Source organism: Pinus tabuliformis, chromosome 6 (genome assembly GCF_031772625.1).
Source record: "Pinus tabuliformis cultivar Carrire ecotype Pingquan chromosome 6, CPIR1, whole genome shotgun sequence".
NCBI classification, from domain to species: Eukaryota; Viridiplantae; Streptophyta; class Pinopsida; order Pinales; family Pinaceae; genus Pinus; species Pinus tabuliformis.
The window spans coordinates 864,882,172-864,897,690 of record NC_142292.1 but is presented as its reverse complement, the minus strand read 5'-3'; the positions used below and the strand labels follow the sequence as shown (position 1 = coordinate 864,897,690).

General features: G+C 37.7%; 1 protein-coding gene across 4 annotated transcripts in view; it reads left to right on the top strand.

The window, feature by feature from the left end:
• LOC149261627 (uncharacterized) overlaps positions 1 to 15,519 on the top strand; it is a 213,140-nt gene that overhangs the window by 117,398 nt on the left and 80,223 nt on the right. For all 4 annotated transcript variants that reach the window (XR_016258467.1, XR_016258466.1, XM_089422515.1 and 1 more), the window contains exons 4-5: positions 4,640 to 4,693; positions 4,890 to 5,089. Coding sequence is in view for 2 of the 4 variants with exons in the window: in XM_089422515.1 (XP_089278641.1) it covers positions 4,640 to 4,693; positions 4,890 to 5,089 (254 nt within the window). In the remaining 2 variants the exon portion in view is untranslated. The remainder of the gene's footprint in view (positions 1 to 4,639; positions 4,694 to 4,889; positions 5,090 to 15,519) is intronic.

Below are 15,519 nucleotides of genomic sequence, written 5' to 3'. Positions count from 1 at the left end.
AAAGCATCAAGTATGGAAGGATGCTATGACTGAGGAATACGAGTCCATCATGAAGAACGATGTCTGGGATGTGGTCCCCAGACCCTAGGACAAAACTATTGTCATTTCGAAATGGATTTACAAGATAAAGCATGGAGTTGATGGAAGTGTTGCAAAGTATAAGGCTCGTTTTGTCGCTCGTGGCTTCTCTCAAAAGGAAGGTATAGACTATGACGAGATTTATGTTCCTGTTGCCCGATATACCATCATCCGCTCAATCATAGCCCTTGCTGCTTCGCAAGGATGGAACCTACATCAGATGGATGTCAAGGCTGCGTTCTTGCATGGTTCGATTAAAGAGGAAGTCTATGTGCAACAACCTGAAGGATTTGAGATTCATGATCGAGAATCTCACGTGTGCAGGTTGAAGAAAGCCCTCTACGGGCTGAAGCAAGCACCCCCAACTTGGTGTCAGAGGAACGATAGCTACTTGATGAAGCTGGGATTCACTACGAGTGAAGTTGACCCTAACCTTTACTTTAAGGTTGAAGATGATAAACCTCTGATATTGGTGCTGTACGTTGACGACATCTTTCTGACAAGTGCAGATCCTCTCATTCACAAATGTAAGAGGGAGTTGGCTTCCGAGTTCGAGATGAAGGACCTAGGATTGATGCACTATTTCCTAGGAATGGAAGTCTGGCAGAAGCCTGGGGAGATTTTCCTATCTTAAGGAAAATATGTGGTGAAGATATTGGAGAGATTCGGTATGGTGGATTGCAAGCTCGTGACTACCCCGATGGAGCTTGACTTCAAGAAGTTAAGTGGTAGTGCTGCCGAACCTGTTTTGCAAAATGCTACCAAGCATCGTCAACTCATCGGAGCATTGATGTTCTTGGTGAACTCCCGTTCGGATATATATGTTGTGCAGTCAACACATTGAGTCAACATATGGTTGAACCTCACCACTAACATTGGATTGGTGCTAAGAATCTGTTGAGATATCTTCGTGGCACAATCACTCATGGGTTGAGATACACTGCTGGAGATGTGAGACTACATGGATATATCGATGCTGATTGGGCAGGCAGTGTGGTGGACCGAAAGAGCACTTCTGGGTGCTGTTTCTCTTTGGGATCTGCCTCGATATCTTGGATGAGCAGGAAGCAGAAGTCGGTGGCTTTGAGCACCGTTGAGGCAGAGTACATTGTTGCGAGTATGGCCTCTTATGAGGCTGTCTGGTTGTGGAAGATCTTTAGTGAGCTGTTTGGGTTTACATTGGATACTTCCGTGATCCTGTGTGATAACTAGAGTGGGATTTGTTTATCAGAGAATCCCGTATTTCATGATCACTCCAAACATATCGATATTAGGTACCACTTTATCCAGGATATGGTACAACAGGGAGCAATAAGGCTCCATCATATCGGCATAGATGAGCAGGTTGCCGACATTCTGACAAAGCCCCTGGGAAAGGTCAAATTCTTGAATTTCTGAGAATGACTTGGAGTCATTGAGAGACCCTCTTAGGAGGGTCCTGCATGATGCATGCATTGAGCTCTGGGAGCTCTGGGGGGCTTGGGGTACTTCTTGGAGCAACAAGCGACCATAGGGCGTCTCACCCTCCCCTAGTGGTGCACTGTATATAGGGTGAAAGGTTTAGCCTTCCCTTGTGATACCCCGTGGCGACTTATGGACAGGATCAATGGTTCTCTTGTCAAGGCATTCTACCCATGTAATCGGGGACTCATGGGAAGTACCTCTCATCTAGCCAATGAGTAGGGAAATGGGGTTAGGGACCATAGTAATACTATTGATGGACACATCGTTGTATGTATCATACTCCCTATGCTAGGATGACCTCCATTGATCTGGGATCAATGAAACTGATCTGGGATCAGTATGAGTGGTTTGAGACACTCTCTTCTGGCATTGATCTGGGATCAATAAGAGTGGTATGACACACTCTCTGGGACTGACTTCGGGTCAGTGGAGGATGGTATGATACATCCTCGATCATTTCTTCTTCTTCATAGTTCAACAGAGCAAAGCAGAGCCGAACAGTGCAGGGCAGTGCATTTGATGGCAGAGATAGTACCGACGGTTAGATGGATTAGCAGATGGAGTTCTCCCTAGTTGAGAGGGAGTGTTAAAATTGGAAACTAGGGCCAAACTCCATGTGGGTCATCTTATTTATGGCAGTTGATATTTTTCTTAGATTCCTCTTGTCGAGAGGTGTAGGATTGATCTAACGATCATCCGATTCCGACAAGTATTTATGGAGATATGAATTTATTTATATTTACTTGACAAATTGTCAAGGTCGGCCAACAGCTAAATGTGTGGCACACATGTTCAACGTTTCATATAAATACAAGATAGGTTGAGGCATTATTCACTCATCTCATCTCTCACATTCTTCTCTCCTTAGTTGATTGGGTTTACACACAAGGAGCAGCACACATGTGGGAAGGAGGACGCAGAAGGATGCAGATTTGAGGACGCAGAAGGACGCAAATTTGAGGACGCAAAATTGTTTGACTGTGTTGACCAGGGATTCAGATGTATCTTTGACCAACGTTGACCAACGTGGACTTTCTAAGGCTGCGGTTTTGGTGTGGCTGTCTCTCCTAGGCAGGCCGTAGATTTTGGCACGCAAACCGAGGCAATGTAACCTCAGATTTGACCAACATTGACTGTCCTAATTGCTGGCAGCAGGTTGACTTCAGTTGACTTCATTTGACTGGGTTTTTTGGACTGTTTTTGGGCTGCCTCTTCTTGCTGTTGGAGGCCGAGTTGACTGGGATATTGACCAAGCTAATTGGAGGTCAATTCTATCTTGTTTGACCAACTTTGACTTTGCTGGTTAGGGCTTGTTGCTGCTGTCATAAATTACAGATTTGTATATTTGTACTATTTCTCTTTCTGCTGAACTATTGAAGATTATAGAAGAATTGATCAAAGGGTTTCCCCACATTGGGGTTTGTCCCTGGCTAGCCGCCACATCTGGTGTCTCTTGTCTTGGCTTGTTTTCTGTCGATCTATTAATGTTCTATCAACATTTTACTTTATGTTAATGTGATTGCTAAACAATGGCTAATAAAAAGAAATTGAAGTAAACTGCACTAAGCATAGAACATACCATAAATTAACATATAACACTTACATCATGAAGGAGAAATCGATGAGTCATGTAACTGAAACAAATTTAAACGAAAAGCATGATACAATCATACGTGTAATTGTAACAAGGTACAATGAAAATAAAAGTTTAAACCATATTGAAGTTCCAACTGTGAATACTAAATCTTGAAATAAATGTCAGCTCTGATACATCAAGATTCAAATTTTTATAGAGTCAAGTCTAATATATCATATTTCAAGATTCAAAACAAACTGAAGTCTACAACTGAAGTGTGAACCAGAAAAGTAGATAACATAAGAACATATCAAATGACAAATGAGCATAATTGCTCAAGGTAATGCCCCGACCCCCACTAGTTTGTGCATCCAACTGCTACATGAATAAAGCAGGATCAACCATGTCACCATTTGAATCAGAATCACTTGCTATCTCAAACATGCTAAGTGGCACACCAACCAACCCCATCCGTGTCTCATCAAGCCCCTCCTCCATATCTCTTTGCGCATCATCCTCTGGATCAACATCCCATGTTGTTCCTGGTCCCTTAAGATACTCAGGTGTCTTCCTATGCTCAAGAAGTAGGGCACTATGCACAACAACTAACTTATCCACTCTTCTAGAGGTAATCTTGTTCCTCTTGATAGAGTGGATGAAGCGATATGTGGGTCAATTCCTCTACACTGTAGAGGAAATAGCAATCTGAGACAACAAAGGCTAGATGTTTGAGCTTTGGAGCACCATCCTAATGCATCCTCCAACAACCAATCAGGTTATCTTGGGCTAGATCTATGCGATCTACCCGAGCACCACTTTTGTTGAAGGGCCCACTAAGAGATGCAAACTGAACAAATTGTCTTTGAAGTTTTCCCCCTCCTCCTCATTGTACATCTTTGCACTTGCATCTAGAAGCCATTCTTTCCCTCAGGGTCATCAATAGGAGGCACTCTCCCAGGCCTTTGACTTTATTAAAATTATTAGACCTTGATTTTTTGGGAAACAAAGGAAATGTTTCCTTTTTTGGAGGAAACACCCCCTTTTGGAGTTTCCTTGCGTTTCCTTTTTTTGGGAGCATCGGGAAATGACCCCTAGATGCCCCTATGACCCCGGAGTGCAAGGGAGCGAGGAACACTGTTTTTAACATTCACATCATCTCATATCCCACTTGTATTCAAATATTCAAATATATAAATATTTGTCCTACAATAGATGTCTTTGTCTTCGAAGGATTCTGAAGATTATTGCAGTATATGAATTTTGTTCGTTACACTTTTTTACTAATAGCCATGGTTTCAAAGGAATTCGAACCGATGACAAAACATTGTGGCAGTTTTTCCATTTTATTGGTCTAGGTTTCTCATTAGTTGATTGTATTTATTGGGCATGATTGAGTTGTTTCATGGTTCAGTTGTATTGAATTGTATGTGAAAATGAGTTTATAGTAATTATTAATAATGTTTATACTTGCATAATGTATATTCTGTTATTGAAATCTCTCTCTGTTTTGCTTGATATCAGTGGTTTCAGAGGACTCAGAACCAAAGGCAAAACGACAGAAACAAGAGAAAAAAGGTCGTAGTTTTCCTGTCTTATGGTATAGGTTTCTCAATAGTTGATTGCATTTCTTGCGCATGTTTGAGTTGTTTCACAGATGAGTTGTATTTAGTTGCATGTGTAAGTGGATTATAAACAATATTAATAGCCTTTATACTTCAATAATGCATATTGTGTCGCTGAATCTCTCCATTCTTTTTACTGATATTAATAGGTTCGGAAGATTCAGAATCAAAGTCAAAACGGCGGAAGCAAGAGAAAAAAGAAGGTGGTAGTGGAAAAAATTCAGGATTCTGTACTCCTCTTCCCCTCTCCGATGCTCTTGTCACATTTCTTGGTACTGGTGAAAGTCAGTTGTCCCGAGCAGAAGTGGTGAAGCGAATATGGGGGTACATAAAAGATAAGAATTTACAGGTCAGTTTCTTTCGATGATTGATATTTTCTCACTGTGGGTTCTAAATAAATCTCTATTTATGTAATTGTTCAAGTCACTGGTTTTAAAGAATTTTTGTTTTAATTTGTTTGGTGTCATTGGCATCTAAGATTTGTAGAATGGCAAATAGTAAAATATCGATTATACAAATTGGCTGTAATCTTTCTTTCAAAACCATCTGATGTGTAAATGAGAAGTAGATAAATGCTGTTTTCTGTAATATTGTGTGATTCAAGAAAATGGGCACGTCGGAAATCATTCAAATATACAGGCATAATTATTTAAAATAGATTTACTGGTAGATTTTACTCAGATTTTAGCTTATGAATATCATGGTAATTTGCTGTAGAGAGCTATGGGCACATTTGTAAAGTGTCACTATGTTAGTGCATTTCTTCCTTCTAGGTTTTCGAATAGAACAGTTCTAAGTTTATATTTGTGCACAAATGTTGAGGGATGGTGATTATAAACATAGTTTTAAAACTCAGAACCGGTTTTTAACTTTGCCAAGTATCATACTGGGTTTTGGCTCACACTTAGATAAACTCGGAATCAATGAACACGTTTTAAAAAAATACATAGAGTATTTAATTTTTACTAGGGAAAAATATTTTTATGATTCCAAACAGTTAGAGACAAAGTATGCAAAGTTTGATCGTCTATATGTTTTTTCTCCATGAGAAATATCTTTATATTCCATATGAGGAATATACATGTTTGTTAGGATATTTAAAGGCTTAGGAGTTAGTTAAGTTCATCTTGGACTAATGTGTCTATTAGGTAAATGTGTATTTCTTTAGTATGCATTAGTTGCATTGTAATATGCTAGTCATGATATGTTTTATACATAGAGTGATCTAACAACTCATATTCTCCTCGATACTAACAACTATTGATCTGTGGCTTTACACCCGATTGTTCTACGATCTCTATTTAAACAGCATGTAGGGGTATGGATTCTGATTGATTGTGAGAACTCACTTATGTAAAATATTTTCTTTTGCATTAATAAAATTGCCTCAAGTTGCCACATTGGCTGGGCTGTGGACTGTTTCCCTTTCAGAGGGTTTTAACCACGTAAAAATTCTAGCGTTGTGATATTTGATTTCGTTGTGTGAGTGGTTATTAAAGGCGTTCGTCCTATATGGAATACCCTATTTACCCAAACAATGTTTCAGTCCCCAGGGGATTACTCAAATTGAACAACATATATTTATATTCCATATGAAGAATGTACATGTTTTTGTCTTTGGGGGACTACTCAAATTCCACAAGGCTCGAAGCCATTACAACAAAGCTCATCATGTCACTAATGGGAGTTGAACCTAGGTGGGGAGGATAACTCATTCCTCCCAACTACTTGAGATAAACCCAATTGACAAAAGTTTGCTCTTCTGTAAACCATGTAATGGTGAATATATCAAAATAGCACCCAGTGCAATACATATCAACAACAAAATGCATAATCAATGAGGCTCTAAATGGTCTCTAGAGTCCGAAAACCATGCTGCAAGCTATTGAGCCACTAGCCTACAGCAAATCATTGATCAACATGATCACTTATCAAACTCATCACCACTACTGGAAATGAGATCATTAGTAGGAGCTGCAATAAACATCATCTAGTTTAGACTCTTCAAAGTCTTCAAATTCCTCAACCATATATTATGGTAGAAAAACATTAACATGCCTAACCAATGATTTTGGTTTGAGCGAAGGGTGCATTTTTGTTAAGGCCATTGTAAGGCAATTCAACAATCAATACCACCTGTTGTTGCCCAAGATGTACACCTAAACTTGGGAAGAGTTTCCAATCCCACAAGGTGTAGTTTTTATGGCGCAATGCTTAGAGTAGGGGTTCACTCTGATCCCTACTTACTCCATTTAAGCTCTCTCCTAGGCAAGCTAAGGGGGGTAGTCCCTAAAAGATGGAAAATTAAGGGGAACTTGTTGGGACAACAAGTCTAGGAGATTAGGAGGCAAGGCAATCACTCCTCTTAGTAACTTGAATTAAGATTAGATGGTGAGTTGAATTATTAAGTTGAGCAATGCGAGATAGATATATGCAAGATAGATAATGAGAGACTAGTGCCTTAATAACAATGCCCAAAGAAATGAAAGATACTTGCACAATAATTAAAGATACTTCAAGTTATAAGACAAGCAAAGCTGCAAGGAAATGTTAGTACAAGAAAAAGCTCAAGATAAGCAGAGATACGAGCAATAAACTCTAAGAGGACAATTACAAGGAAAATAAACTCGTGCTTCCAAATAAATACGATATTCAATGATAATTAACTTGAAATGACAAGAGCAATAATGAATGCTTGCAATTATAAATTGATGTCACAGTTCCAATTAACAATTGATCAAATGATGGATGAGATGCAAGATCTATCTAATGTGAAATGTAAGATCTTGGTCAATCTTAATTATAATTCTAATTTAGATGAAAACCTTCTTCTCAATTGTTTTGAAGCAGGTCTCACACAATGTTGTAGAGAGAATTGCTGGGGAAGGAGGTTAAGGCTTCATTAACGATACATCCCCAAGAGTTCTCGCGATCCAAGTGCCTTCGTTCCTACAAGGGATTTCCCACATGAGGTCTGCAAGGTCACCTGTTTTAACTGTTGGGCAAGGGTCAAGCTTTGCAAATTGGGTGAAGAAGGTGGTCCTAACTTTCTATCAACCAAGCTTATGCTTGGAGCTAAACTTTAGGAATGCAAAATTAAACTAGAATGATGATACAAAAGATGACAAAATTAGATAATTTCAAAGAGTTACAATAATGACAATGCTTCAATGTTAAGAGATATAAACCACTTATAACCAAGTTTATTAAATCCACTTTAAAACACAAGGTTACAAGATTCCAATGATAACCAATGGAGCAATTTAGGATTAGTCAATGAAACAATTCCAAAGGCTTTAGTTATAGTGTTTGTTAAGGCGATCTTCACTTATATGATATAACAATGAGAGCAAGTGAAAATTTAAATGATGCAAACACAAGTAACCAATGACAGATGGAATTGCTGACAATGATTTAATGAAAGAAACAACTCAAAGACTAGATCTAACTACGATATCAATGAAATCCTATCTAATCAATGAGAACAAGAGGAAAGGGTTATTTTCCAAATTTAAAACAAGAGAAGATAACTAAAGACCAAGGCTCTTCCAAACACCTTGAAGAGTGCACAAGAAAATGAGCAATCAGCAACAACAACAACCACCCTTCAAGCTATCAAATACTAAAGAGAAGGGCACAAAGCAATAGATAATATATTCCAATGATCAATGACTTGCACCAGACCTTAGAAAACCCTCACAGCCAAGATGAACCAATCAACCAAGCCCAAGACCATGGAAAAGAAAAGGCTAGAAAATTAAATTAGAAATTTATGAGTTATGTATGATGAGTTTTAGTGCTTTCAAGCCTTTTATTGTTAAAATTTCAATGTGAAAACCCTTAGAATAATTATGCTTTGGTTATGAGAGAGTTTCAACCTCCTTGAGGCTCACGACCAAGAAGGATAAGGCCTCTTAGGCCTGCGGCATACCCTTGAAAGATATATGTCACAATGAAATGAAAAAAGGACTAAACCCTAGCCACAAACCAATGATAAAATCCTCCAAAGGAATGAGAATGCCCTTGCAATCATGTGTGTTAGTCCTTGAAATCAAATGAGGTTAAGAGCAGACAATGGAAAGCCTTGCAGCTAGCCCTCAAGGCACCCTCCAAGTGATCAGACCCCAAAACAAGTGATCAAACCCTTGTGATGATGGATATAGGCCTGCAAAAACCCAAGGATTAGTCTCCAAATTATATGCAATTAGAATAAGACCCTCATAGGTCCGCGACCAAGGAAAATAAGTCTCAAAAGGCATGCGGCTAGGCCTAGAGTAGCCAATAAGGCTAGCGACTAGCCACAACAAGCCTTACAAATAAAAACTTGAGCCAAAAATGAATCTATTTGCCTGCAAAACCAAACCCAAGTCATATTTTGATAAGAGAAACAAAGAAAGTAATACACAAATTTATTCAAGCTCAAAGTCTTGCCCAAAATCAAATCTGAAGTGAAAACAAGTGTTCAAACCCTAGCGGCCTCCTTGAGAAAATTTTCGTTGAATATCAGAAGCTACAAGAATGTGAATTGAAGTCTCTAGAGGCCTAAATAGGTCTGTAAACCCTTGTGGCGCTGAAGAGGGGCTAGATGGCCCTCCAAAAGGTGAGAAGTTGAGCCAAAACCCTAGCCATCTAGGTTAGGTGAGGGCTAAAACCCTCTAGAAATCGGTTTCTCCTTTGATCACTTTAACTTCTACCTACAAAACAATATTTGAAGAAGAAACCCTAGACTTCAACTTCAGATCTGCAAGAAAAATGAGCTAGAAACCCCAATGGCTATATACAAAAATTGAGAAAGAATATGTACAAGGGTTAGAAGAAAATATTTACAAAGTAATATACATATTTACAATGATTAAATAGCTCTTATAAGCAAATTATTCAGTCAATGCACAAATACTTTAAAATAGAAGAGAGAAATAATCTTATAAAAGAGCAATGGCCAAGATCTCAGCAAAACCCAATCGTTAGACAAGCCTTTAGAATTCAAAACAATGGGCTCTTAAACATCTTGTCTTGGGAGTTGGCAGGTCCAACTCAAGACTTCCCCTCACGCCCAAGATCTGAATGCCATAAAGTCTACACATTTAAGATGAAGTTATTAGATCAATAGGGGCTAGATACACATAAAAACCTTGAAGACCTAGAGATATTTGCTAGATCAATCAAGTAAGAATGCTTTTCTAAACCTTGTAACTAATGCAAGATACCTGTGCAAATAGTTAATCCAACCACTAGCTAAAGAAATAATAACTTACGAAATATTATTTAGTAGAGCATTAAGAACGCGATCCAAAAAACATTGCCACAAGAAGCAAAAGAGGAACACCACCATTAATAAACCCCAAAGACTTTTGCTCGTTTATTCCAAAAAAAAGATTACAACCAGTAGATCTTGGCTTAGCTCTAAATTACAATTTTTCTTTCATGTTTTATGAGGAGAAAATAACTTCCTGATATAGAAACTGAGAGCATCAAAACCTCTCCAATTGGAAATAACAGCTAGTTCCCTTGATCCATGGCTTGATCCTTGTGAAAACAATTCGATCCCTTGATAACTGCTGCACAAATCTCTAGAAAATTTCAAATTCCTTAATGGGTGTGCTGAATGGACCAATATTTGACTTCTGGTGGTTTTGGATCATTAGATAATCTTCAAAATATATAATTCTTAAAATGCCCCCATTCAAAATAGCCACCGGGACCAAAAAATTGATCTCCTTGAGAAATTAATTCTTTCTGGCCCAACGATTTTTTTGAAGGGATTTTCAGCGTTGGAAATGAGTCCTTCCTATTTTTTGACTTTGAAAAAGGACCTCATTAATTTTTTGATAATTTTTCCGCTTGGAGAGAATTTAATTTTCTCTCATTTTTATTTTTGATAATTTTCCAGCTTAATTATTTTGACATTTTTCACTGGAAAATAAAATAAATGACTCGGGAGGGTATTACACATATTTTCCACCCTCAAAGTGGGCCTAAAAAATATTTAGGCAATGATGCCTAATTATGATTAATCATCCACCTAAAATATTCTTAGACAACACTCTTTACATAAAAAATTACAAACATCCCATACAGAAGGGGAAATTAAAACATGACCTCTAGACTCAACCAAATTCTGCGGCACACGACAGATGATCTAGTATGATAAATACATAGAATTGATAACACTAGAATCGATAACACTAGGACTCACCTAAGACCTTACCATCAAGACCCACTTTAGCTTTGGGGTATGTGTGGGAGAAAAACTCTGCCGATTATGTGGGTTAAAAAACGCGAATAATTTCCGGAGGGTAAAAAACTCTCTAGAGTGAAACTCTTTGCTAAGAATCAATGGCTTACCTAGATTTTTTACATGGCTTTATAGTCATACTAGAATTATTTTTACAATAATGGCCCACAGGGCTGCAAAATTTGGGATTACAATGACAATCTGGAAGCTTAATGATGTTGATGAATTTGAAAATTTTCATCCGCTGACATGTACTCTGCATCTTGGGGTAGTTGACATGTGTGGTCAACATCTGGCTCTACTTGGGGACACGTTGCTTCAGTGAAGGAATGTGAGAATCTAGAATCTGCATCCAAGAAAACAAAGTAAATCAAATAGATATCCATTCAAATACAAATCATAATCATCATATAATATCAAGTGCTGGAACAAAATTCTATTCTAACAATACAGAAATGAAATCTAATCTAACAACAGAGAATATAAATGCTGAAACGAAAACTATTCTAATAATAGAAATGAAATCTAATCTATGAGAATAGGGTTAGAAATGCAATACAGAGATGCCCTGTGGCATCTGATATCTTCAATGAATTTCATTCTGAGAACTTGCCAACTCATTGGCAGATCCGTGGGTTGTTTCTTTGATGTGCCATGTCCGATTTTGAATATTTTAGGACTTTGATCTATTTGAATGTCATGTTTTTCCTGGTCATCAGATGCATCAAGCTTCTCCTTTTTCTTCTCCAATTTCTGACTTGTGGAAGCTTGACATTGTTTGACACTGGTGATTCACTTTTCATATCTTCTTTCTTTTTCTATTGTTTACTTTCCTTCTTGGTAGGCAATGATGTTGATGATGATGTGATCAATGTAGACCTCTTTGCCTGGTCTTGGAATTGCTTAGATGGAAATTTTGAAGTATCCAAGACTTTTGTTTCATGCCTTTCTTTGTTCTGTGTTTGCTCTATCAAGGGTGATGGACCAATCTTGTAAGTATAAACTTGATTCCCCTAGTTTCCTTTCAATCCAAGTCACCTTTAATTATCCATTTTTCAATGGAATAAATGACCTCCTCATAATAAGATGGAGCTTGCTTTGGTGGGTTGGGAGGCTTATGATCTGTCAAAAGTTCTTTGCTCTTTTCGGTTTCATCATCTAGCCTAAGTTGGGATTTCTGTACTTGTGATCTTTCCATTTCTTCCAGCCTATTCTGAAGAGTGATCTGATTAATTCTCATGGCAGTCATTTCCTTGACATGTTTTGTTGCGATGGTGCTGATTAAATGTACTTACTTCTATTCCATTGCAATCAACTTGTTTTCCATGGCACTCATTTCCTTAGCATGATCTATTATTAATCTTGTTTGTTTGAGTTACATGTTCTTAATTACTTGAGCATAGTTTGCTTCAATTGTAATCAAATGATTTTGAATAGAGGCCATTTGATTATAATGATTAACTTCCATGGCCTTTATTGCTTGTGCGTGATTCACCTCCATGGTTTGAATGAGTTGAGCTTGATTGAGTTGCATATCCTTTATCATTTGAGTCAACTCGTTGATGAGACTCGTGTCATTTTCATTCACTTGAGCTTTTGCTTTGACATTTTGCTTATCTCCATATTTTTCTTCAAATGCATCAATGATGGATTCTGGAGAATCAAAACTGTCAGCAGGTAAGTCTATGAAACAATCCAAAGCATCATCTTCTAATGAAAAAATGAAAAGTTTCATTTTAATGTCCTCATGGCTAATATCATGGCACCACTTCTTCACACAAAGGTTGAAATTCCTACGGTTAGTTTCAGTACTAGTTGCATGGTTACCTAGAAAACTAGGCAACTCTTCAATGGCTTCAATGGATTTCTCGGGAATATCATTCAAATAACCATTAATGTTAGTGAAATCACAAGGTGTGAACAAGTGATTCATGATGAGTTGCTCACTTGACTTCAAAAGAGCATATGGATATTAGAGAGAGACCTTCTTGTTCAAGATTAGCAAGAAGTCTGCGAGAGGAAGGCTTCTATTAGAAATTCTTGCAGAAAATGAAACAAGTGGAGTCGCCACTTGAACATGAATCTAACTCTAAAAATCCAAGATTCAAAACCGAAATGTTAGTCGAAAAAATCGAGTCAAAGAAAACTTATCCCTGACAATGGTGCCATAAAATGTTGTCACCTAAGATGTACACATAAACGTGGGAAAAATTTCCAACCCCACAAAGTGTAGTCTTTACAGTGCAATGCTCAGAGTGGGCGCTGCCACTCTGATCCCTGCTCACTTCGTTTAAGCTCTCTGCTACGCAAGCTAAGGGGGTAGTCCCTAAAAGATGGAAAACTAAGGGGAACATGTTGGAACAACAAGTCTAGGAGATTAGGAGGCAAGGCAATCACTTCTCTTAGTAACTTGAATTAAGATTAGATGGTAAGTTGAATTATTAAGTTGAGCAATGTGAGATAGATATACTCAAGATAGATAATGAGAGACTAGTGCCTTAATACAATGCCCAAATAAATGAAAGATACTTGCACAATAATGAAAGATACTTCAAGTTATAAGACAAGCAATGCTGCAAGGAAATGTTAGTATAGGAAAAAGCTCAAGATAACTAGAGATACGAGCAATAAATTCACGCCTACAAATAAATATGATATTCAGTGATAATGAACTTGAAATGACAAGAGCAATAATGAATGCTTGCAATTATAATTTGAGCTCACAGTTCCAACTACCAATTGATCAAATGATGGATGAGATGCAAGATCAATGTAATGTGAAATGCAAGATCTTGGTCCGTTTTAATTACAAGTCTAATCTAGATGAAAGCCTTCTGCTGAATTGTTTTGAAGGAAGTCTCACACAAGGTTGTAGAGAGAATTGTTGGGGAAGGAGGGTAAGGCCTCATTAATGATACCTCCCCAGGAGTTCTAACGACCCAAGTGCCTTCGTTCCTGCAAGGGATTGCCCACAAGAGAACTACGATGTCACCCGTTTTAATTGTTGAGCAAGGGTCAAGCTTTGCAAATTGGGTGAAGAAGGTGGTCCTAACTTTCTATCAACCAATCTTATACTTGGAGGTAAATTTTAGGAATGCAAAATTAAACTAGAATGATAATGCAAATGATTACAAAACTAGATAATTTCAGAGAGTTACAATAATGGCAATGCTTCAATGTAAGAGATATAAACCACTTATAACCAAGTTTATTAAATCCACTTTGAAACACAAGGTTACAAGATTCCAATGATAACTAATGAAGCAATTTCGGATTACTCAATGAAACAATTCCAAATGCCTCGGTTAAAGTGTTGGTTAAGGCGATCTTCACTTATATGATATACCAATGAGAACAAGTGAAAATTTAAATGATGCAAACACAAGTAACCAATGACAGATGAGATTTGCTAATAGTGATTTAATGAAAGACACAAGAACTCAAAGACTAGATCTAACTATGATATCAATGAAGTCCTATCTAATCAATGAGAACAAAAGGAAAGGGTTAGTATCCAAATTTAGAACAAGAGAAGCTAACTAAAGACCAAGGCTCTTCCAAACACCTTGAAGAGATCACAAGAAGATGGAATTAGCAACAACCACCACCCTTCAAGCTATCAAATACCAATCTTCGCAACAAGATCAATGACTTGCACCAAACCTCAAAAAATGTTGAGAAATCTAGGGCAGCTAGAATAGGTGTGATTTCTCTAAACTTGCTGACTGCTTGTGATGTTCTTTTACTATTACTTGATGTACTTATAATTTGCTTCTTTTTATCTTGATGATTATGGTGTTCTTATCATCAAACAACTACCAACACATGAAGATCAATAGAAGAAATGGACACAAGATGTAGGCTACTAGCTAGGGCCAAAACCTCTCCTAGAGAGGAAAAGCCACAAGAAATTCTTCTTTTTATATAGAATCTTCAAATGACGAATTCCAAGACCCTTAGACTCAAGACAGAGACCCCTCCGAGACCAATCAACCTTCCTTTTTGATGGGTTTACCTTCTCAAAGTCAAAACAAGTCAAATCTTCTTCAACAACTTCCAACAACAAATTTGCGACCCTCCAACAACTGTTACAACTTCGACCTTCCAGAAACTGCTGCGACTTCGTACGTGTGAGTGATTAGGCTTCTTTTAGTCTTCTATTCTTTGCTTGGGTAGCTTCTTTCTTCTAGGCTAGTAGATGATCAAATAAGCTTCCTTACTTCAAATCTCAGCCTTTCTTGAGAGATTATAAATTTTGTCCTTGTAGCTGCACAAACTGTAGCTTATTTTTTGCACGTGTGAGAAAAATATACACAAAAACTTCAAATTTTGATCTTTCTTTTGTCTTCTAGCTTCTCCTTGACCTTCGCTTGCCTTTTGACCTCTTTCTTCTTGTGATCGAACTTCCTTGGATTCCTTGTTTCAAATATACAGTTATTCTAGGAGTGTGAATTGCCCTTTATGAGGCCGACTTCTTCTTTGTAAGCCGACTTGGATTTGGAGGGATATTTTTGACATATTTGACTCAAAAAAAATTTCTTTGA